Raw genomic sequence first — 25,301 nt, forward strand, 5'->3', positions numbered from 1 at the left:
ATTTGCAGGTACAATGTATGTTAATTTAAATATTTTTAAGTCGGCCTATTTATTGTAGTAAATTCCTGTCATTATAAGTCATCTTATGAATTACACATATTTACTAAACACACAAGGAATTACACATAATAACTAAAATGTTTAGTAATTACTAACTGATTATGCATATTTACTGTAACATATACAGCTATGTTAAGACCAACAAGAGTTACATCCATAATTTTGTTATTTTTGGCTCTATTTACTTAATTTTTGTACAAAATGAAAGCAGAATGGTTTCATTTTAAGATTTTTATACACAGTATCCACAGATATTATACTAAACTTCCCGTGACATGATTTAAAGTCATTCCATTTTTCTGTAAAAAATGACACCCAATTACCAATAAAAAGTGATGTCAAATTTTATTTAATGTTGATGGAAAGTATTTACAAGTCAACAATTATATGTGACATGAACTATGTAGGCTTGTGGCCAATGTGTGGGAAGAAAGCCTGATATTGAATGTTAAAAAATTGGTGAAACCACATGCTAGGGAAAGTTGCCCGGAAACCTGGACAAATGTGGGACTTGAACCCATTGGGGTGTTGGCCTTGTAAGTATACATGTAAGTACTAAGTTCAGCATCTTCATTACTCTGCACCTGGTCCATGCTCCCAGTTTTTAGTGGAGTCCAAGTTGCTCATTTGCTTTTGTTACTTTGTTTTGTATGATTTTAGTTACTTAATGTTCTTTGTTGTGTATGTCTGTTTTCTATATCTGGTCTTTGTCCTGTCTTTTGATTACTGCTATAACCTTGGTTCCCTTGATTATTCTTTCTGCCACCGTCCCCCTTGTTACAGTACAGTAATTCATGTTGCTTACATTTTGTACATTGGATCTGACATTTTGAAAATATATGCCAACTTGATATGTACACTAATACTAAACAGGATTAGACAATAACAGAGGCAAATACAAGGTTTTTATTTACAAGGTGTAGTATTTTATGCCAAAAGAAAGTCTTTCAGATTTACTTCACAGGAGGTCTATTTAAGTCTATTCAGATACATACAGATAAATATATGTTGATGAAAGCTGAGCTGGAGAATGGATATAGTAGTCCCTTAAGCCTCATCTTCCCATCTGTGGTAATTTTGAGAAAATAAATGTTGTATTTCTATCAGCTTCATTCCTAGCAAAACACTTAAGTGATCTCAAGGTAGAGCACTTGCCTTTTGTGCGGGAGATCGTGGCTTTGGTCTATGACCAAGTCACACCAAGGACTTTAAAATTGGTAGTCACTGCCTCTCCACCAAGTAGGCCATATCTAAGGGGATAGAATGACAACTAGTTAGCTCAGTGTTAGAATCATGTGTCTGAGTGGGGTGACCTGCATACCTGCTATAAAGATCTGGCTCAAAGGAACTTTTGAATATACTGATACATGTAAACTGGTAATAAATACTTCACTTGGTTTAGTATTACTACTGGTTAGTTATTTTAAAATATAGTGTTATTAAATCTTAATTACCGGTTATTATTTTTTATATATATTTATGTAGAGCCTCTGGGAAAATGAAGTTAAAAAATGGGAGTCGATTAGAAGGAAAGGCAGTAATTGCTGGGTTGTCATGTAGACTTCCAAAGTCCAGTAATACTGAGGTAATTCTTCTGTACCTATTGTATAACTGTACATCAATTTAAATATATGTTAGTTTTTTTCCTGCTAATTTAATAAAATTTTAACAAGCCAGAAAAAAATCGGAAAAAATGTCAGTTTTGCAATAACCTGAGCAGAAGAATTCTTATAAAAATATGAAAAGCCATTATATAGCCTTTCAAGTAAGTAAGATTTGCTCTAAAAAAAATCCTGTTGTTGTCTTCGTTAGACAAATTTACAAAATTGTTCAAAACCAGTGCATAAAAATAATAAATGTAGAAGCAAAAATTAAAACAGTCAACTTATTTATTATAAACTCCACTTCTTTGACTTATTGATAGCCATGCATACCTATTACTTATACTGGTACACGTACCTTGTTCGATTCAAGTTGATACAACTGTCTTGACTATATGATTTACAAAATTGTTTCTACATGTAATTTGACATTCACAAAAAGGCAAAACATGAAAATATAACGAGAAGACATGTAGGTATGGTGTATATGTCATAGAGACGACAACCGCACTGCGGTGAAAATGTTCGCCAAAGGCCATCCATTTGTCTTCATGAACAACGAGGAAATCCTCATACCACAGGGCAGGCTGCTGATGGCCCCAAAACATCATTGTAAGTATTGAAAAGATGAGAAAGGTAAAAGCAAAGGATTTTTTACTTTAACAGAATTCCAAGTTATCAAAATATTTGGATGGGAAAGAATTAAAAACATTTTTTAAAAATAAAAGAAGTATGCAATAATTAGAATAAGGAACAGTATATTTATAACCCAGTAACATAGACTAGACCAAGAAAAAAATGTAATGAAAGCATCCTCTACTTTTCTAGTTACACCTGCTGAGTTGTTCATATGAAGCCAGTTAAAATGGAAAAAATTAAGCTTTGACACTTTGAACAAATCTTTTCCTATGATCGAAACGCACCATAATGTTACTATCAACAAGTTCATGATGGGATGTGGTAAGCTGTAATGAAGTAATGATTTTTTTTCAGGAATTTTGGAAGAACCTCATTGATAGAAGAGATATGATAGATGAAACAAGATGGCCCATTGGACTATATGATACTCCACCTAGAGCAGGTCTTATAGATGATATTGATAAGTTTGATGCAGGATTCTTCAAATTTACCGAATCTGAGGTCATTATATAAAGCATACAAAATAACTTGTATACTGGTATACAGTTAAATGCAAAATGAATGCTTAAAACTTTTTTTTCTTAAGAAGGTATATATATATCTTACCCAATTTTAAAATATTTTTAAACATGACTGGTTGTGAATGGTGGCTGCATATAACTTTTTTCTAAAGAAGGTATAGCCTGGTTAGTTAGTTAGTAATATATATATACCTGGTATATAATTTTTAAACATGACTGGTTGTCAATGTTGGCTGCATATTATCTGAAAACATGATTTTTATTGTCTCCCACCGCTATGCAGAAGGAGCCATAGAAGTACTGGTGTCTGTGAGCGGTCTGTTACACTTTGCAACTCCTCAGATACAACACAACAGATTTTGTTCTAATTTTGTAGGATTGTTAGCCACCATATGTGGTTGATCATATTGTGCTGCCATTTTGGTTGGGCAAATTTTATAGGAGTAATGAGACTTTGTTGAATTTGTGCATGCTACACTATAGGAACACTTTGTGTATGCAATTTCACAGATACTGCTCTATAGATTTTGTTCATATTTTGTAGGCTTGTTAGTAATCAGATCTTGTTGATCATATTCCTTGGCCATTTTGATTCTTCAAGTTTTACCTAAGTTATGGGACTTTGTTGAATTTTGTACATGCTGCACTATAGGAGCACTTTATGGATGCAACTCCTCAGATACAGCTCTACTGATTTTGTTTGTATTTTGGAGGATTGTTATTCACCATATGTAGTTGATAATACTGCACCACCATTTTGATTTGACAAATTTTACAGGAGTGATTGAACTTTGTTGAATTTGTACATGCTACACTATAGGAATACTATATGGACACAACTCTTCAGATACCATTAAATGGACTTTGTTTCGAATTTTTGTCCACACCCCACCGTGGAAGGAGACCTAAAAATACCACTGTTCATCCATCTGTGAGTCTGTGCATCTGTCTGTCCAAACTTGTGGTTGAAAACCTTTTGATGGATTTTGTTCAAATTTTGTAGGAATGTAAGTCACCATTTGTAGTTGATCATATTGCGCCGCCTTTTTGATTCAAAGAGTTTTATAGGAGTTATAGGACTTTTGCACTTTTAACGTTTTTGCTTGGGTGGGCATATGGCTAAGAGTTGGTTGTTATATTACTTGTGGCTGTTTTATCTAGTTTTGTCAATATTGGAAATAACAAGCCTTTGCTAGTTTTAAAAATAAAATACGTACTAAATTATTTTACAGAACATTCTAGTGCATGTAACACAACACAAACATAGTCATGTAAATATTTAATTGGTTTTATTTACATTTTTGCTACTACAGTAAACATGTCTTCATTATTATTGAAATAAATTCTGCTATTTGTAAAGATGTTTGCTTTTAATCCTGTAAGTTCACAGTGCTTTTCCAAAGTCTTGGGTTTGAGGACATTATTCAAGTTAAGCTTGTTGATTATTGCTTTATGTATAAAATCAAATGACTTCTTATTTTAGGCTAATGGTATGAATCCTTTACTACGCCATTTAATTGAAGTATCATATGAGTGTATTACAGACTCCGGAATTCCATTGAGTGTTTTACACTCCAGTACGACTGGGGCGTACACTGCCTGTTTTATATCAGACAATGATGCTGTAGAAACTTCAAGATGTTTAGATTCTAAGTATTGTAAGTAAGACCACTCTATTTCTTAATAGTCAAATGTACAAGTCAAGTTAATTATGGTGTATATTGCATTTACGGGAGACACAGGTCTTTTCCACTTTGAAAAGGGTATACAGTGAAACTTCTCCAAACTGGCCATCACTGGGACTAGAAAAAATGGCTGGTTTATAGGGGTGGCCGGTATCGTGAAAAATAGCAATGCATTCTAAGAGCTGTTTCCATTAATGTGTTCAATAACCCTACACCTTGTCAGTTTGTTGGTCGAGACATGTTTAATGCCAATTCAAAACTTTTGGCCTTTTATTACATTTCAAAGCTTGCATCATTTGTAAATGATATGATTTTACAAACGGTACTGCCGACAAAATAATGTTCACGGTTTTGAAAGAATGTTTATTAAAGATCAAAGGGCTATTGATAATAATTAATTATTTGTATTGTTTTCGTAAATTACCTATAAATAAAGTCTAATACTTTCACCCCTATGTTGTTTTGGCTTGGGCACAGGTCACATTAATTGACAGTTAATAGATCATAAAGATCGTACTATTAAATGACCCCGGTAGCCTGACGTGTGTACACACCAATTTAACAGCCAACCAGTGACAAAATATAATGTCTGGATTAAATTTGTTGTTAAAACTACTGTCTCCTTCAGTTATCATCTGTCCATTGATGAAATGCAAACCGGTCAGTGAATGAATTATTAATTACGTAATATTACGTAATCATTTACAGTTTTGTTGACACATCTATTACAGGTGAACAATAACCGGGCGGCCAAAATTGAGAGGTTGTTTTTATTTGAAATATGTAATTAAAACTGAAAAACCGGCCGATGTACAGTTTTAGGGGGTGGCCAGTCTATTGAAGACAAAACATACAGGTTTTAATGTATATAGGCCGGGACTTTTGAAAACGGCTGGTTTGGAGAAGTTTCACTGTATGGACTTACACTTGTTTCAGCCTTTTTAATATTTTTCGCATTTACCTATACCTGTATTTAAAAAGACTTATTGGCATTAAATTATAATAAAAAGATGATTGAACTCAGATTCTATTTGTAATTTTCAATAATTTCTTAATATGAAAATGAGATATTTCATTGTCTGAATACAAAACTGCTTTCATAATTGCAGTTGTTGATGCATGTGGCCAAATAAGTCATGTATTTTTCATTTATTTAGTTGATTTTTATTCATTTCAACATGATTTTGCTCTTTAGTTTATATATCTTACTTTCATAAACTGTAAAGATGGATTTGTGAGCAAATAAGCACAACTTTTACTAAATTGTACATATTATCCATTTGGATTTGACAAAGTTCATTTTCTGAGTCATATTGGTATGAACCAAAAACACCCCTGTAGAATTCTGGGAATGCCTATGCCTGTCTTTCTCAAGTTAAACTAATGCTGCCTTTCATTTTATATTCGCTAACCATTTTGATATTGTCTTGATAGGTACTACTGCACCAATGATTACTGGTCACTTAATGAACCAGTTTCGATTTACTGGACCCAGTGCCACAGTAGATACAGCTTGTAGTTCTAGTATTTCAGCTTTAGATATGGCAGTTACTGATCTAATAGCTGGCAGATGTCAGTTTGCCTTGGTTACAGGTAAATAAATCACAGTTAATTTAAACAGCAGTTTTGATATGCCTATAAAACAACAGATTTTTATTTTATAAATGGAAGGAAAATTTCAATTTGCAATTAACCTTAAATTTACTTTATAGGAAAATGACCTGTTATTTTCATCCTAATGCATTGTATATGTAAAGAAACTGTTCTAAAAATTCAATTTTGTTCCTTAGTCTTTAGAAGTTCAATTATAAAGGATGTAAATGTTTTATGTAAGCACTTTATCTTAAAGAACATGTAAAGTCTTTGACATGTTTGAAAATAGATGTTTATGCAATGTTTCGTACCTTTGATAATAAACTGATTTTTTTCCAAGGTTGCAATTTGCTGTTAAATCCAAGCTATTTACAACAGATGTGTTTCCTTGGTATGCTTAGTCCTGTAGGACAAAGTTGTGTATTTGATAGTGATGCCAAGGGTTATGTCAGAGCTGAGGGGATTGTTGCCATATTGTTGACAAGGTAGATATATAAACAAGCAAGATTTGAATAGACCCAGTATGATTTCAAAATACAGCTTAGGGTAGCTTTTAGATAATATGGAGCAGGATGAATAAATAATCCTGATTTTAATATTTTTGTTCTTTTCTGTACATGATCGTAATTTGCTTGATCTACTTGGTAATGTTTTCTTTAAGTTATCATCAAATTTTATCCTAACATTTGTAAACTAAGTTTTAGGTTACAGACCACCAATTCAACCAATGAGCATTTGGAACGTACGCAAAAATAGTCCTACGCAGAAATTACCCCTGTTCCTCATAGTGCTTTGAAAAAAGTTCTCATCTTATTTAAAAAATTTAAACAGTTTCTGAAAGGAAAAACCTTTCTGTACATTTTATAGGTGCATTTTGCTTCTTGTGATGTGAAGCCTAATCTCCATAATGATTTTTAAATATACCCCTATCTTGTGAAAACACTGGGATTTCCCATGCTATTTATAGACCCTTCACTTCCGGTGACCAGTACTGCACTGCAAGTCTGCTAACCCCACATGCCATTCTGAGGATTGTGAGCTGACATATGTAGAATCATGCTGATATATAGTCCTCTGCAGGTTAAAGTTAAGGTAAAGTCCAGAGAAGCCATTGAATATTGTGAAATTAGCATAGAAGCCTATGGAAAGTGGAATTAGTGGTTTTTAGCCTTTATGAGTAAAGAAGTTTCTTCCATAGAACTTACTTTCTTTGACTGAAGGAACCTTTAATTATTCAGATAGGCCATGTGAGCTATTGCGATCTCTTGGTGTACGTTATTATCTGATGTCGTCTGTTGTTAACTTTTCTTTAAAAGCCTTCTCTGAAACCACTTAGTGGATCATTACCAAAAATTCTCATCAGCATCCTTAGGGTATGTACTTTAAAAATTTGTCAAAAACATGGTGGGTGTTGCTATTTTTAGACCACTGGGGTCTAGAAGCAACTTCTACATAGACTCAAAAACTATAAGAGAAATTGGAAAATTTATGTATTTTTTCTTCTTCAGCTTAAGAGCTCTACAAAACTATCTATTGAGTCAAAGTTGTCAGATGTCTTCTTATTAGAGTTATTGCCTTTGAAAGCGAAGAAATGATGTTTTTTTAATACAGTTTTTAGCCAATATCTTGAAAATTATTATGCATAGAAAAAACTTTTATTTGATGAAATGATCATTATGGTTAGGCCTATTAAAGTTTAAATTGGATCAAAGTGGTAGGATGACTCCTTGTTAGAATTATTGCCCTTAAAAGGTGAAAAATGACCTTTTTTTCATTTTTATGCCAATATCTTCAAAATTTTAATAGATAGAATAAACTTTCAATAGATGAAATGATCCTTATGATAAGACCTACTATAGGCTTCTTGTGTCAGAGTTGTCAGTCAACTCCTTGTTAGAGTTGTTGCCCTTGAAAGTGAAAAAAAAGAACCAGATGAGCCAGCGATTCCGGCTCCTGAGGCCCTCTAGTTATTGTATTACAATATGTAACCATGAACTATCATCATGTGTCATAATTCCGTGTATTGATCTATTTATTTTAGACAGGCCAGTTTATGTCAGAGAATTTATTCCTCTGTAATAGATGTAAAGACAAATTGTAATGGATATAATCCTGAAGGTATTTATTGTATGTAGACTAGCATAAATAAGGGATTATATTTCTATTGAGGTACAAGAAAAAAACTACTGACATCTACGTGTAATTTATTTTCAGTAATGCTCTCGTAATATGCGTTTTTGTTATTTGGAAAGCGATCTAGTAAAACACATTTTTTTTATGAAAGATTTCCTGCAAAAAAGTCCTTGCATAGTATATGAATCTCTTAAGAAAGTAAAGTTTCTAATTTCTAAGTCTTGTTTCTAAATCTCAAGACAAGTTTTGTTCCTAAATATCATGATGAGAAATGCCACATGGTGTCTTTTCTTTTTTATAGGAATAACTTTCCCTAGCAAAGACTGTCAGTCTGCTCTGATGAAAGATGTGTACAAAAGAGCTAAAATTAAAACTGATGACATTGCTTACATGGAACTCCATAGTACTGGTACTCCTGTAAGTTCTTTTTGGATTTCATTTATGTGTCAAAATTATTTCTAATACATATAATAACAATCCATTTGGTTCGCTTAAAAAGGTTACTGCCGAAAAAGTAGTTACCTCCAAAAATAATCAGTATGTTTGTGGGTCCATGGGTCAGTGACAAATCAACTCTGACCTTTCACTTTGTTGTCTTTCCTAAACTGGTTTTTGACATTTGACATTTGGGTAATCAATCTTAAAGAGGATGTTTTGCAAGGTTGTCCTTTTTTTTGTCTGTAAATATTAGCTTTGACATACCACATGGTCTTCTCAAGTCAATGTGTCTTATACCATGGTTGGTGGCCTTTGAACCTTGATGTCAAGGTCAAGTAAGTACTTGTTTATTTTTTTGATATAACAAATGTTTTTGAGTTGTTACTCTAAGATAGGTTTTTGATATTTAATATGAGTGTAAACCATCTCATAACCACCTTAGTGACTATTGACCATGAGCTTGACTTTAGGGACAAATAAGTGCTTATTAAATATGTACATACTGTTACATTTGTCTTGTATAATAAATTTTGATATTCAACATGTCTATTAACATCAGTTCATAATAAAAAAAAAATACCACTAATCATTCTTCATGTGATCTACAACAAAGGTTTCCATCTAAATAATTCATTAAATTAGCAGAAAAAAATAACGATGGTTTTAGTAAACTAGGCCAAGTTCAGAAGGTTTGGCATACATATATTATCTTTGCATAATAAATAACTACTATTAAATACTTGCAGCCATGCTGATTTAATTTTTTTTTAATTGTACTTTTACTCAATTTGAATCTTTTACTTTTGTTCATAAAGGTTGGTGACCCTATAGAAGTTAGAGGTGTGGCTGAGGCTATTTGTTCAAGTAGAAAAGATCCCCTGTTGATAGGGTCTGTAAAGGCAAACATGGGCCATAGTGAGGCTACTGCAGGTACTAACCTGTATTTGGTAACTAATAAATTATTTGGAATGATTCGATAATTTGGGTACAATAAGCTTATAAAGGGGAAAAGGAGAATTTATTTTACACTGATATGTTAATTACCGGTAACAGCAATCTGTACAACTATTTGGTTCTTGAGTTGTAAATTAGCATATGTAGAGAGAATGTTTTGTGGTTAAATTGATAGTTTCCAAACTGTTGTAGGTGCTTTGTAGATATTTACACAAATGAAGATCACTTCACAGGCATGAAGACAGTTTTTTTAAGATAATTTTTAAAAGACTATAGTATAGTGAGCACCTATGCCTAAGACTCAGGGAATATGATCCCCTGGTGAAGATCCAGAATATTTTATATTATGTATTTGATATCTTTTTATTTGTTTAGGTCTTGCCAGCTTGGTAAAATGTATCTTAGCAGCATACCATGGTGTTATACCTCCACAGATTAACTATAAAACACCTAATCCTAATATTGAAGCAATAAAAGAAGGAAAAGTGGTAGTTGTAAAAGAACTAACTGATCTGAAAGGTTTGTTGCTTATCACTCATTCGGATAAGTGGTTAATGTTTTGTCCCATATCAAATGTTCCTATTTCAACTTTTCATATACCTGGGTACAATGTTTATGTATTGATTTTTTTAATTAATTTTTGATAAGGTTTTTTCTTTAGGAAATCTTAACATTAATGAATAAATCTTCAGTTAAAATAGTTGTGTTCTTTAATCAGACCTGATTTTTAACTGCTTTAAAGCAGAATTCTATCTTTTTCACTACCAGAATTTACCTTTAGGATTCTTTTTTACCTCCATTTTACCTTTGTTTACTCCTGATTTCACAAATTCCGCTTTCTTGGTTGGTTCCGTAAAACCATGTCTGTTCAATGAATGGTGGAGGAAAATATAAGTATGAATTATTGTATGTAACTAAAAGGTTTTTGTCTCAGATGGATATATTGGACTTAATTCCTTTGGATTTGGTGGAGCCAATGGACATGTTGTTTTGAAGCCATTCAAAAGTAAAAGAAAAGCAACTGGTAGGCTGTATGTAATATTTGCATAGAAAAACGGAGAGCGAGTGATAGTCACTTAATTCCTTTCTGCTTTTAAAATCTTGCAAGTGTCACTAGTTATTGAATCACTCGTAAACTAAAGAAATGTCTGTATTCCATCAAAAATGTACTGTAAATGTTGAAACTGTCATAGTATTGTGTATTAGTTTATATCACATTTGTGGTTATGAAAAAAAAAAAACAACATGAAAATAACTCCTTGCAAAAATTTCCTGATTTAATTTTGTTTAAGACACAGTTTGCACCTTTGCATTGTGCAAGACCCAGCAAAGTGCAAAATTCTTACAGTCTTTACAGCAGATTCAATTGGAGTGATTCCATTTTCAATTCAAGTTTTAGGTAGGCTACTGAGTAATGGAAATATCTCTTTAGAAATGAATCTGCACTACATTATACCTATGTGTCCTAATTAATTACCACTGAACATATGTGTGATCTTCTGGTTTTTACACTTGTTTTTCTTTAAAGTTTGAATAGCTGTCAATAATGATGACCATAACCTCTAAATTACCACCCACCACTGTTTTTGGGTAGCTTGTATTGTGACTTGTATTGAAATTGGAATCATGCTAATTCAAGCTGCTGTAAAAATTATGAAAACTCACTGCATGTTTTGTTTGATTTCAGCAAAGCAATTCTGTTTGATTCCAATAACTGCACATACTCTAGCTGAAAAGGAAGCAATTAAAATGTTTGTGTCTAAGTACAAAGATGATGCAACTTTAATGGCTCACCTCAGTTCTTCACTATTGAGCTATGATGTAAGAAGACATTTACGAGGTTACATAATAACTGATCCCAACACTAAAGGTAGGTATTCTACAAATTTATAACTCCACTCAATGAGTGAATGGTATATGGGAAGGACATTGTCTATCTGTATGCCATTCCATTGGTCCATTCAGTCCATTTAAGTTTTATCACAAAAATCTCAGCTCCCACTGGATGGATTGATTCCAAGTGTTTGTGGCTTTATATAGAGTGGGTGTACATTGTAAGTAATTCTTGTTGCTGTCCATTATCAACTCCCTGTATGAGTCAGGGTATACTTAACACGACAACTTTGTAATTTCAGTTTTGTGAATTTAAAAGGGAATTAATTACTAAATATGCCAAAAGCCTATGATGTATGGTTATGCTATCAACGAGATCAATCATTCTGCACTCTCCTTTAAACGAACTACTAACAATTGCAAAAAAATGAATATATAGAATCTACAACAATAACGAGTTGATTATGGAATTTCTCACATCAACTAAAAAATTTATTTCACAAGATGTGAGAAGTTCATAATCAACAAGCTTTGAGTGTAGATTTTGTTTTTCTAATGCCCTAAAAAGGTAAAAAATACCCAAAAATAAAAAGCGTGCGAAACATTCTGTTTCCGATTCGTAAGAAACATGTTGACGTCACACAAATGCAAACATTCCAAACAAAAGAAACCCGACCATTTCAAAGGTTTTTTCACTTAAAATCTTCCGGAGTCCCTTCATAATTCTTATTTAAGGTAAGAAAACACCAAAATTATATCATTTTACTGAAATACAACTACAATGGCAATCGAGATGATTCAAGATGGAGTCCAAGACAAACGATTTCTTTGCCAATCGAACTCTGAGAACAAAAAAGTCACTAGTGATGAGAACATTTTTTTGCCACACCGGTCAAGCGGTATGAAAATTGAAGCAAAATTAGAGAAATAGACATTTGGACTTAAATACATGATTTATCAAAATTAAATCAATTTACTTTGTATATGTTGTACGTCTTGTATTTCCAGATCTGATGAGTAGATTTTCAGAGAACGCTCCTTGTTTTCCCGAGCTATGGCTGTGTCTTCAAGATTTTGTTTGGGATTTATTAGAAGTAGACCCTCAGTTACTCAACAATGGCTGCTTTATGAAGTCAATCATAGAATCCCAGGCAGTGAGTATTACAATTTATCATTCCCCTACTTCTTTCAGTTGTACTGATATTTAACTGAATCTTGTATGATTCCAGCAGTGATTTCTGTATGGCAGATTTTTTTCCAGTTATTCTTTCAGAATTGGTATAGCTTTTTAAAATAAATTTGTTGAGGGTTTTTTTTTCTTAATTAAACTTGAAACTGTACTGTAAGTAAACTGTAAAGTACAAATATTTCAGGGTAAAAAAAACATTTAATTTTTTTACATGTAGTGCTGTTCATCTGCTGATTTGTAATTGGTAACTTCCAATAATTTGGGAGTCAAATTAAAGAAAGCCTCTGTATATCCAGCATGTTGAAAAGTGATGTACTTGTAAAAGAGGTGATTTTCTTTCAGTGATAGAGCCTGTAGCTCTTTATTAATAACTTTTTTTCATAGATTGTGAAAAATGTGCTTGGGCTGAAGATGGTAATGACAGAAGCTTTGAAGTTCTCCACTAAACCTACAACTTGTAATGGATTTATTAAGGCAGTAGCTGTTCTGATAGGTATAGTACTTGTGTTGTAAGCTTCAGATGCTTAAAATACATTACTTCTTTCAAGTTCTTTTAGAAGTTGCTACTTTATTAGGTGACAATTTTATTTTAAATTCTATCTGCTGGATAAAGTTTTACTGTTTATTACTTTCTATTTGGTTATTTTCTTGTATTGTATTTTTGTAACATGACATGTTAATTTTCTTTTAACATAACCATTTATAGCCACATCCTGATATATTAAATTCAATTGTAACCTATTAAATATCCTGCCAGACATTTTTGTCTCACCTTCGACTAAAGTTGTGGTTGGTTTTGCTTTTGCAGCAACGGCTTCCACGAACTTAATGTTAAGTTTTCTGAGAAGTTCATTAAAACATGAACCCCTTATGCTAGGTCAGTGTTCTTTAGTATACAGATACATTACCATCATTGCATCACAAATTTATGCCTATTTTACGCACATACTTCCGCAGTCATGGTCTGTTGACTAAGAAAATTCAATATTAAAGTTTAACATTAAGTTTTCTGATAAGTTCATTTCAACATGAACCCCTTATACGTAGTCAATGATATTGGTGTACAGATGCATTACCATCATTGCATCACAAATTCATGCCAATTTTATGCATGTACCCCCACAGCCTTGATTTCTTATAGTTCATGTAGACATTTTATTTGTACTCCATACACTGCATGATTTAGTGCTCCCTCACTATAATGCCCTTCTTTAATGGCGGTCCCTCTTTTATTGCCATAAATTTCCTAAGTCCACTTTTCCTAAAGTTGTATAGATTCTATGCAATTTATTTCCTCAATATATCCCCGAACTCTTTAGTCTGGTCCAAAAGGTGGTGATATAATGAGGATGCACTGTATTATTAAGCTCTTTCCCTGTCAAGGGAAAACCTTTCTACTATTTGTATGATTATTTTTTTTTTCTTCCACCACATTTTGACTTTGTCATTTCAAGACAAATCAAGTTGAGTTGTATACCAAATAAATCTGTGTAACTACAGAAGGTACAGAGTCACCCTGCTAAGCAAACACATGTTGTTACAGAGTTATTTCCCTTTCTTCAAAAATAAAATTTGCACTTCTCCTAGGTTTCAATAAATAGATCAAAACTTTTTATGTTATCATAATTTGTAACGCTTCATGGTTTGAGTGCCAGAATTTAAAAAAAAAGTATTATTTGTGTAAGAAGAGTTATAGACCTTTGAACTTTAACCAAAAACTGGAAGTTGATAACCAGAAGTGCTTTCGAGATAAAACTAAGCCAAATGAAAGTTCGTATAAAAGTAAGTCAGAATATATTTACTTTGCAGGTATAAAATAAAAGTAAATGATCTTAAATTGAGTTTGAAAAAGTCCTCCCCTTTTTTTTTCTTTTTTTCTTTTGCATATATCTTGAAAATGATAAAGAGATAGAGAAAACAAAAATCAATTAGTAAAATGATTAGACTGTTATGTTTTACAACTTGAGACCTAAAAAGAAGGTCAAGGTCATTGGCCAGATTCTCAAAAAAACAGTATATCGTCATATCGGAATGGTTTTACCTAATTTTCTGGAATATGATATAAGATATACAACTCAAACTGCTTCTATTCACTTTCTCAGCTCATTCAGCATCATTTGATACTTCACGTTGTAACTTATCATGAAAAATAACGATTTTCCAAAAACTGCTGAAAAAAACACCAATTCGCAACATTTTTGAAAATTCTAAAATCATGTGTTCAGTTAACCTAACAACACCTAAATGTCACATGAAAAAAATATTTGAGTTTGATTTAGCTTTGAGTTATTAAGGGGTTTCCCTGTCAAGGTAAAACCTAACTGATATTCGTATGATTTTTTTTTTTCTTCCGCCACATTCTGACTTTCTCGTTTCAAGACAAATCAAGTTGAGTTTTATACTAAATGAATCCGTGTAACTTTAGAAGGTACAGAGTCACCCTGCTAAGAAAAAACATGTATTGTTAAAACTTAGCACTTTAAGGGTAATTAAGGGAACCAAGGATATAGCGGTAATCAAAAGAATGTGATCCAGGGACAAAGACCAGACATGGAAAACAGACATACACAACAAAGAACATAAAGTAACTAAAATCGTACAAAGTAACAAAAGCAAGTAAGCAACTTGGACTCCACTAAAAACTGGGAGAATAGACCAGGTGCACCGGTAGGGTAAGCATCCTCTGCTTTTCTAGAAACACCCGCCATGTTGCTCATAAAAAGTCAAGTCCGGGGTAGACGAAAGAGGAAAGGAAAACTGACAATTAAAACAAATCAGTTTTCATGGCGCAGATGGATACACAATAACGATCCACGAGTGTCATGATGACGGCCATAAAACTTCTGTAGTGATGACTTCTATATTGTAGCAACATAACCCTTTTCCAGAAGCCTATTTGTTAGAAGTCTAGTGTGATACAAAAAGTCTGTAGTTTCGGCAAGCTCTGGCATAATGTGTGAGTTGTGATATGAACACTCCATACACAGGTGCTGAAGGGATGTTGTCACAGATGAAAGGAAAATTGACAATTCTGAATGAAAAGTCATCATGTTTGTCGTAAAGTGGTCAGTAGTTTTCCTTTACCATCGACTTCTAAGTGTAGGACAAAATATGAGGCTGACCTACAGTGTCTGTAGTATCCTTTATCTCAAGTTCTTTTGGGTAGATGCAATGTATCAAATCCCTGAAATTAGGATTGTTTAAAGATAATACGTCATCTTTATAGGAAAAACTGAGATTAAAGGATCTTGCTAACCGATATTCTTTCTTTCGGATCAGATCAACTATGAAGTCAGTAATAAAGAGATCAAAACTTTTTATGTTATCATGTTCTTGAACACTTAGTGGTGAAATGTTCTGAAGTCCAAGAGGGTATGAACACTTTGTCAAGAGTTACGGCCACTGTCTACTTTCTAGTGTTTATCTGAGATTTGGATAGGAAAATATAACTCACGAACAATTTACCATTAAAAACTTAAATGTGATAAGGTGTTGTATTTGCATGATTTCTTTTAGAAATTTTATATCACATTTGTTGAAACTGCTGATCAATCACTTAACTATTATTTAACTTTAGGTTATATAGAAAACCTGTTGATCGATATTAGATACTATATTCGTATACAACAAAATTGATTTGTGGTGCAGTTATTATTTTTGGTAAATGTTATACACTTCTATCTTTGTTTTCTGTATTAACAAAAAACAGCATCTACTGCATTTAATGAATTTTTATATGTAACTGATTACAAATACTTTCTATTTTACGACGGTTTTGCTTCGTGGAATGTTTGTCATTCTTTTATTTATCATTTCCTTCCTCCAAATTTTATCTTGTCACAACAATTCTACGTACCGTGGTTTATGCTTTGTTTTAACACTGAAATATATGTAATAATGTACAAATTTGCTTATATGCTGTGAATTTCATATTTTATGTAATCATTATAATTGAACGGTCAAAGTGCCGTAACTCCAAACGATAATTTGTTAAGATTGAGTTTTTTTCATTGGCATACAATAGACAAGCAGCAGAAGTGTTAAATAAGTTTTTTCACAAATGTGGAAAGTCACGATAGGAAACAAACAATGAATTTTCTTTCTTTTGACACTGCTAGCTCTGAGGATCATTAAATAAGAAATTTTATTTCTTCAGTTTGAGTGCCTTCTAATGCGCTTGTAATTTTTTGTTACCTCCCTACCCTTTTACGATATTTACAGAAAATATCAGTGTATACTGTTCTTAATGATTCTTTTTGTCCCCCACCGCAACGTGGAACGGGGACATAGAAATACTGGTGTCCGTCCGTGCATCCCAGGCTTGTGGACGCAACTCCTCAGAAACCGCTGAACAGAATTTGACCAAATTTTGTAGGATTGTTTGTCACCATATGTAGTTCACCATACTCAACTGCTCTTTTGATTCGACAATTTTTATGGGAGTTATGGGACTTTGTTCATTTTTCACATTATTCGCAATAGGAACACCTTGTGGATGCAAATCCTCAGAAACCACTGACCAGAATATGACCAAATTTTGTAGAATTGTTTTTCACTATATGTAGTTGATCATACTTAACGGCTATTTTGATTTGTCAATTTTTAAGGGAGTTATGGGACTTTGTTTATTTTTCACGTTCTTTTTTTTTGCGGATTTTTTGTTGTTGTATGAAGAATTCTTAACCTAACTTGATTTGATTCATTAAGATACATTAACTTTGAATCGCTACATGGACTTATGAAAGCACATAAGTTTTGAATCTGCTATTTATACAAGTGTCAAACATTTGTAATTCAACTTTCTACAGTGACGGGGGACATATGGCTACGCGTAGCATTCTTATTTATTAATATAATCAATCAAAATATTTCACAGTGTAAATTGTTAGTTTAGTGATAATTCTTTGTAAGACTAAAAGTTACTTCTTACATTTTCCACTTTTTTGCACTTCACCTTTTACAATGTATTGATGCGACTACTTGGTAAATGGTATGGCTTCTCATAGTGGTTAGGAATTTTAATCTCCAGATTTCAATTCAATACCTCCTCCCCACTTAATTTTCTCATTGAATATATTCTTGAGAATGTGGAAAAAGTGTCGTGCTTGTACTAACATCAACGAAGAAAAATATTTGATTAATGTGTCTGTTTCCCTGCTTGGCCTTTGTGCCTGGACTACAATCTTGAATTCTGCTAGAATCTTGGTTGCCATAAATACCCTTCAACAACTTTTGGTTAAAGATATTTTAGTTCCCTTTTTTTAGTTTCTTTATGTTCTTTGTTGTGTATGTCTGTTTTCCATGTCTGGTCTTTGTCCCTGGATTACATTCTTTTGATTACCGCTATAACCTTGGTTCCCTTGATTACTCCTGCATAATACTGTCTTTCAAAAATGTATATAAAAATCAGTATTTCAGATGAAATTCCGCGTTGAGTATAGTTTTTTCATTCTACTCAGATACAAAACTTTATTCTGATTGCTTTATGAATGTTCTTTATTCGTATTGCTACATATTACTTGCGTTTGATCACCTCGGAGCATAATACATTCATAACTGTGACCAACTCTAGCTACAGGTATGTGAATCTTGTACGAAAAAGGAAGTCTCGTTTGTATTTTATTCATACCCATACGATTTCTGATGTATATAGATAAAACCATTTATTATGTTGGGGTAAACAATTGCGTTTCCTTCAAAATATCGATATTGTTGTATTATCAAAGATTAAAAAATCCATGTGAGGATGATAATTATTACATTTATGTTTTATAGTTTATCTTGAACTTGATAATTGGAACTGAAAATTCTACTGTCTTCAATTGTACGTTTTACAGGCGATCTCAAACTTGATAATTGGAACTGTATTTTTTATCATGATCTAAAATCTCTACATTTGTGTTAACTAAATGGACTTAAAGCGCGTTTAGTGAGAACCACATGAGTACACATGTAAAAGTTACATGCTTCATATTTGGTTGATGTTTTACACAGCTGGACGTATCAGTTACGACGTCAAAAAGAATGAATACTTGGTTCAGTGTTTTGAGGAGAAAATGATTTTTTTTTTTTATCATAATTCTATTGTATTTTTATACGTTACTTTTTAGTTGGATACTTCTTACTCTGAAAACACTGGGGTTTAGGAATACAAATATTCATGGGAAAGATCTTAGCAATTGTTTTGTAACAATTGCTCTTCAATTTTTTTGACTGATTCTTCTTTTTTTCTGGTTCTTCTTTCTTTGAATTTACTTTTGTTTGGAGGAAACACAAATGGAACTTAAATGATCTCTATGAAGTTTGTTCATCCATCTGTCGCCTTGTGCATTTTGTAGTGGTAACACAAAAATGATAGTTTTATAATTTCATATTATTACAAAATATGAAAGCAACACAAAAATAATATTTAAGGACTGGTTGGCTCAGAATAATGTGTCAGAGGGGGGGGAACTTAGGAATATTGGATCTGTGAGCTAGTACATTAAAATCTGGCTCAGTTGACAGACTAGTATAAAGCAGGGTTTGTTTGATTGAAATATCAGAAAACCAATGAAATATCAATCAGTCTTCAAAAAAGATGTGCCTACTTCATGTAGCAATTTGTTACCCATGTTTGTTTTTGATACAAAATTCTAAAAAAATACATTAATGTTTAATGATTGAATTAATATCTTCAAACATTACATCATGTGCCATTTGTAGCATTTTGAATTGATAAATTTTGATATTATTCAAATTTGAATTTTCCTGTGAAGGACTAGTTGACTGTTTGAAGGCAGCAAAAGTGAAAATAAGTGGAGTTTATGGAATAGGTCTATCAGAGATTGTAGCTTGCTATGTTGATGGATGCCTCTCAAGAGAACAGTGTATAAAAGTAGCCTATACCATAGGGCAAGCTCTGGAGGAACACTCTAGACATTCAGGTTAGTTATAATTATCTTCATGTATGAGTGTTATGATGTTGTACTTATGAAATAAGCAATACTTTGATATTGTATCTTTTTTTCTTGGAGAAGGTAAATATAAATATGATATATTAATGGGTCTTCAATTGTAATTTCCCCATGAACATGTGAAGTTATTATTATTGTTATTATTACAACATTTATAGAGCACATTATATAATAATAATTACTTTAACTGCTTAAAGTTATGTAGTAACTCAATTAATTTTGTGAATACCCTAAAATCAACATTAAATTATTTTTAATTAATTTACTGGTAGAACATTTTTTAGTAAATCTGAATTCATATTCATTCCAGAGTTATGGTTTAAAGTACACATTGTTTACACTGCTATATACTTTCTCCTTCAGCATCAGATTACAAAGTTATCAAGGTGAAGTTGACACTGGAGGAAGTGTATTGTCTGGGACCTAAAGTGAAAGTTCTAACTACATTGTCAAATGGTGCTGCTGTGATTGCTGTACAAAATAATCAAGTAGATCAAATACTTCAGCTCATTCATGACAAAGGTAATTTAACAAATAAATCATGGAAACTCCATTTTATCATTGATTTGCCATGGGCTGGCCATTTATATCGCATTATCTTACCCTGAGCAATAGCAAGGGGTTAAATTACGACATAAAAGGCCAGCTTTTGGTAAACAATAATAAAATGGAGTTTCTGTGATTTATTTCTATTCTTATACGACTTTTCATATTTTTGAAAAGGCACAGCCCGTGAGTTGCACAAAATATCGGTCATGTGTTTATCACTTTTTTATACCATGGCTTTGGTGTAAAGAGCTTTGAACTCGACGTATTAGAATATAGTTTACTAAAGGGGGTTGTTAATGTATAATCTACCCATTCAATGTGATCTTACTGTTTAATATTTCATTACACTTCCTCATGCGCACCTTTTATTTAGCACTAAAAAGGAAAGATGGTATGTATGTCAATAGCTTAAAGTTTTGTATGCAGTCCTCATTTAAGGTTAGACCCCCAAAAAATAATATGTACCCTTGCTGCTCTAGTTTTTTTATGCCTCCTATTTTATGACTATTTTTGGCTCAAGCAATGTTTAAGTGTAGATTGTTTCTCCATTAATTCAATGTACCATGTTTTTTAAAAATAAAACAATTTCCCTACCTTCCTACCCAATTTTTTTCTGCTGGTAGCAGGAAACAAGACTATTATTATTTTTTTGGCTTATTACATAAAATGGTCAATAGTGAAATGGTTTCTAGTAGTATCTGCCAATGATATTTATATTGAAGGTGGTTACTACCAACAGTTGTCTGATGGTGTCATAGTGTATAGCAGACTTCTTGACAAGATGGCAGAAAAAGTCCAGGAGAAGCTTGAAGTTGTAATACCAGATCCAAAACTTAGGTAATACTAATATCATGACTATCCTCATAAAAACAGTGGTGTATAAACCTATTCATAGTATGGTTTACAGTTATAGTTGTCACTTTCCTGTAAACATATTAATTTTTGCTAATGTACCAGTGAATAGAAAAGTGGAAAAAAGTACCTGCTAAATTGAATTTTAATACTATACAATGCTAATCATTTTTAGATACTGCAAAAATTGATACCTGCTAAAAATTTGGTGTTGGGTATGGTGTTTCTGTTAATGATTAGCTATATATGACTGGTCGTTTTTCTGTTATCCTTGATAATATTGATTATTTTAAATTTAAATGTTTTGAACATTTATTTCATTATTCCAAATTTCACAATAAAAACTGTCACATATTTCCTAAAAAGAGAGAAAGGGGTAGTTTTGAAAAAGTCTTCAGTATCACTTATGAAAGAGTAATCAAGGAAACAAAGATTATAGCGGTAATCAAAAGAATGTGATCCAGGGACAAAGACCAGACATGGAAAGCAGACATACACAACAAAGAACATAAAGTAACTAAAATCATACATACAAAATAACAAAAGCAAATGAGCAACTCAAGACTCCACTAAAAACTGGGAGCATGGACCAGGTGCACCGGTAGGGTAAGCCTCCTCTGTTTTTCTAGAAACACCCGCCAAGTTGCTCATAAAAAGTCAAGTCCGGGGTAGACAAATGAGGAAAGGAAAACTGTGACCCATTGAATAAATCAGTTTTCATGGTGCAGATGGATACAAATTAACTAACAGGTAACATCTGAACAAGTGATTAAACATAGGATAATGATAAACTGATTTTATTTTAGATCAGGTTTAATGAAGAATCCAAAACATATTAACAACCCTCAACAGCATGTAGATAGTGAAGTGATTGGTAGCCTTTTGAACAGAGTTGTCCATGCTGAAGACATTATCAAGTCTACTCCATCCAATGTAACCTTAATTAATGTATCAATGACAGGAATACAGGCAGAGACAACAGACAGTATATCTTGCCAACCTTCACCAGTGTCGTTTTTACAGACCTTAGGGGAGATCCACATAAGAGGTAAGAATAGATTAGGAGGACTATGAATTTAAACAGCAAGTAAAGAGCATGAATGCAGTCATAACTTACTTCCAAATGTTCAAGTTGTTTTAGGGTGTAATGTAAAATTTGCTTAAGGGCTAGGTTTTAACTATAGACAAAGCTAGAGTATCTGTTGAGGTCTACCAATAGATAATTGGTAACTCTGGTCACAAAGGGAAATCCATTTTTATACCTCTGTTTTGAAAAGTGGGAGTATACAGTGATAGTTTTTCAATTGTATGATGATGGATTTGAAATTTTGAATTGTATTAGAAAATATGTTTTTTCTAAAGACATTTGTATTGGAACAGTCCCATTTAAACTTGCAAGAATATCAGTAAAATAATTATCATAATTGTGGCTGAGCATTTTTTTTTTTGTATCTGAAACGTACAGAAATTTGTTAATGAAGTTAAATGTCTTAATATTTCATAATGATAAGAAAAAGTGTTGTACTCTTAGACAATAATAATACTCCAGAAATTTCAGAAAATTTGCAAAAATTGTGATAAAAGTACTTGTTTGTAGACATTTAGGTATTGTATATATATGTAACAGGTCACCCAGTGGATGTCAGTGTGTTCTACCAGGTAGATTTCCCACTTGATGTCAAATCACCTTCCATTAGTCCACTGGTCAAATGGGATCATTCCAAGTCATGGTACATACCTGAATGGCCAGAATTTTTTGCTAGAGGTAATATGAATTTTAAGCATAGTAGTAAAATAATGAAGATGACTATTTATACTAATGTCTTAGTAACATACCAATTTATATTATCTATTATGATTAATATGTACAAATAGTTATACAACTATCATAAAACATACAATTACATTGAACAATTCATTACAATTACTACTTATGAAACTAATTCTTGAGAAAAAAAAATAATTCTGTAAATTTTATATTGACAATGTTGTAGTGAAAGATGAAGCTATAATGCCCTATACTATAGATCTTGGAGACTCTGAAGGAATACATACACCCCTAGCAACACTACTTTATCACAGTTGGCTGGCCATAGCACAGAAAACTTCCAAAAACAAGTCTTTGGTAATTATTTTCATTTCAATTAATTAAACCTAAGAGACATTTCTAGATTTTCACATGCCTGTTTGCTAAGTTCTAAATAAAGTTAATAAATACAATATTTTAACTCTGCTGAATTTTTGTATGTAGATATACATGTATTATTTGACAAGTAAATGTCCCCTTAGGTGGGTCGAGTTTGTCCTATACTTTTACAGTTCTTTGCCATTCTTGTGCTTTAGATTGATGCTTTGCGATATTGGAATGCTTAGCTTTAAAATCAAAGTCATGTTTTAAAATTCTTGAATTTTATTTTGTAAGTACATTGTGTAATGACTGTTTTGTCAATTTTTGAATACCTTCTATCTGTTCAGGAATCAATGTTAGAACTAAATAAAGGGATATCATTTACAAATTTGGATCTGAACCCAACACACCAAGTTGATGAACTTTTACAGGGAGCTACCATACAGGTTCTGCATGGTACCCAAAGATTTGCTGTTCACAACAAAGGTAACATCTTAGTATTGCTATATTGTAGGTCCTAATCAAGTCACATCTTCCAACAGCAAACAAAAAAATTACAAAGAATCATTCAATAAAGTTAACTATGTGTCTTACAATGACATGCTTTTGATTAGACACAGTAGAAAATACTTGAATTAAAATGCTTGTGTCCATAATATATTAAATTACTGGATCAGATATTTGCAGGTGTTTTACTGTTTTCTGGGAACTACAGTCTGTCATCTGAGAAGCTTGACTTACCAAAAATTCCTGGTTATGATGTGGATATCAATGAAAATATTGATTATGCTGATGACAGGTATGCATGTTTCCTGCAGACTCACAAAAAACTACCATTTATAGTCATCTTTTTAAAATGTTTCTTTATTGAAATAAATATTTCATTTGGTTGGTTAACAATCAGATATTTATTACCATTTACAGAAAAATATAGTATTTTTAACCTCCAACTAATCTTACATGTTCATGTTGGAGATTCCGTATTTTTCAATGATTTTATGGGAGTCTCCCCTTAATGTAGATGCGTTAACAGGAACATTTTGTCCTTATCTTTGCCTTACTTTTCATGTTACTGTTATTATTTTCTGCTATAAGTTTCCAAAATATTCAACTTTTTTCTTTAGTAATCTTCTACAAAAGACCGAGATAATGTGGGAAGATGATTGGTTAGATTTCATCAATACTGTACTGGAATTTAACATGGAGTATAATGAATCTGGTATAATAAAAGTGATGATTGATCCTATATTTGTCAAGAAAGAAGTTCAAGATTGTGCTAATATACTGGCTGTAACTGAAAAATACACAGGTAGTATTTTCATGAATCAACAGTAAAAACATTTTCTCACTTTAGAGATAAGTATACTCCTATCTTTTAGCCATTTGCACCCACAATTTTATTTTTGATTGCAAACAATGTTTTGATTTTATAAAATATCTTTCAGTATATTTCAGTCATTTTTTGATGAAAAGTATGTCAGATAGGGAATATACTCATCAAGCAGGTCAAATGCTTTCAAATGAAGCACCTATTATAGATGTTTACAGCAGAAATTTAGGATTTTTCATCTAGCCAGAATTAATTAAGAATTTGTTTCTGTCTATTTGGTGTCAGTTTTGTAATTGAATATTTAGTAGACCTTATGATGAAAAGTGTTATTGTTTTATGATAGGTCTTTGTAAAGCTGGTTCATTCTTGGTGCAGAACTTAGTAACACCTCATCCTGACACAGCCAATAGAAGAAGTAACATTGCAGGCTATAGCTCTACTGTAGTTTACAATGTACTGGCCTACAGTATCCAGAGTCATGGGACATATGCAGAGAAGATCATGGTCTATCAGGGTACTAACAATAATACAAAGAAACAGGTCCTGGGTATAGTACTCATGACAGGTAAGTTCTAAGCTGGTAATATACTGTAAACCAAGGGTCCAGAAATTTTGACAGCCCATGTTTTATCAAATTTCAGCAGACGTTGATGTCAATCTTTTACCTGCCTAGATCGAGAATAAATATTAAAAATCCTTTTTGTAGTTATTTAATTATAAATGATATTGGAACTTGTGTTATTCCATCATGTACTCTGTCTTTTACAAAATATCTGAACCAGTGAATGAGTTCGGTTTCGACCACAAGTGGACGTTCTGACATGTAAACAAAACATCGTG

At 32.4% G+C, this 25,301-nt stretch overlaps 1 protein-coding gene across 2 annotated transcripts in view; it reads left to right on the forward strand.

Annotated features, from left to right (window-relative positions):
- LOC148616069 (fatty acid synthase-like) overlaps positions 1-25,301 on the forward strand; it is a 38,398-nt gene that overhangs the window by 1,703 nt on the left and 11,394 nt on the right. For both annotated transcript variants that reach the window (XR_015922105.1, XM_088582737.1), the window contains exons 2-24: positions 1,546-1,645; positions 2,655-2,801; positions 4,305-4,479; positions 5,941-6,099; positions 6,440-6,584; positions 8,141-8,217; positions 8,534-8,649; positions 9,486-9,600; positions 10,000-10,143; positions 10,559-10,648; positions 11,312-11,494; positions 12,466-12,611; positions 13,031-13,139; positions 19,405-19,572; positions 19,966-20,124; positions 20,874-20,988; positions 21,810-22,051; positions 22,631-22,768; positions 22,998-23,128; positions 23,479-23,617; positions 23,819-23,930; positions 24,256-24,440; positions 24,805-25,026. Coding sequence is in view for 1 of the 2 variants with exons in the window: in XM_088582737.1 (XP_088438863.1) it covers positions 1,559-1,645; positions 2,655-2,801; positions 4,305-4,479; positions 5,941-6,099; positions 6,440-6,584; positions 8,141-8,217; positions 8,534-8,649; positions 9,486-9,600; positions 10,000-10,143; positions 10,559-10,648; positions 11,312-11,494; positions 12,466-12,611; positions 13,031-13,139; positions 19,405-19,572; positions 19,966-20,124; positions 20,874-20,988; positions 21,810-22,051; positions 22,631-22,768; positions 22,998-23,128; positions 23,479-23,617; positions 23,819-23,930; positions 24,256-24,440; positions 24,805-25,026 (3,304 nt within the window). In the remaining variant the exon portion in view is untranslated. The remainder of the gene's footprint in view (positions 1-1,545; positions 1,646-2,654; positions 2,802-4,304; positions 4,480-5,940; positions 6,100-6,439; positions 6,585-8,140; positions 8,218-8,533; positions 8,650-9,485; positions 9,601-9,999; positions 10,144-10,558; positions 10,649-11,311; positions 11,495-12,465; positions 12,612-13,030; positions 13,140-19,404; positions 19,573-19,965; positions 20,125-20,873; positions 20,989-21,809; positions 22,052-22,630; positions 22,769-22,997; positions 23,129-23,478; positions 23,618-23,818; positions 23,931-24,255; positions 24,441-24,804; positions 25,027-25,301) is intronic.

This window comes from Perna viridis, chromosome 5, assembly GCF_037379345.1.
Source record: "Perna viridis isolate PV_CMFRI_1.1 ecotype Kerala chromosome 5, ASM3737934v1, whole genome shotgun sequence".
Classification (NCBI taxonomy): Eukaryota; Metazoa; Mollusca; class Bivalvia; order Mytilida; family Mytilidae; genus Perna; species Perna viridis.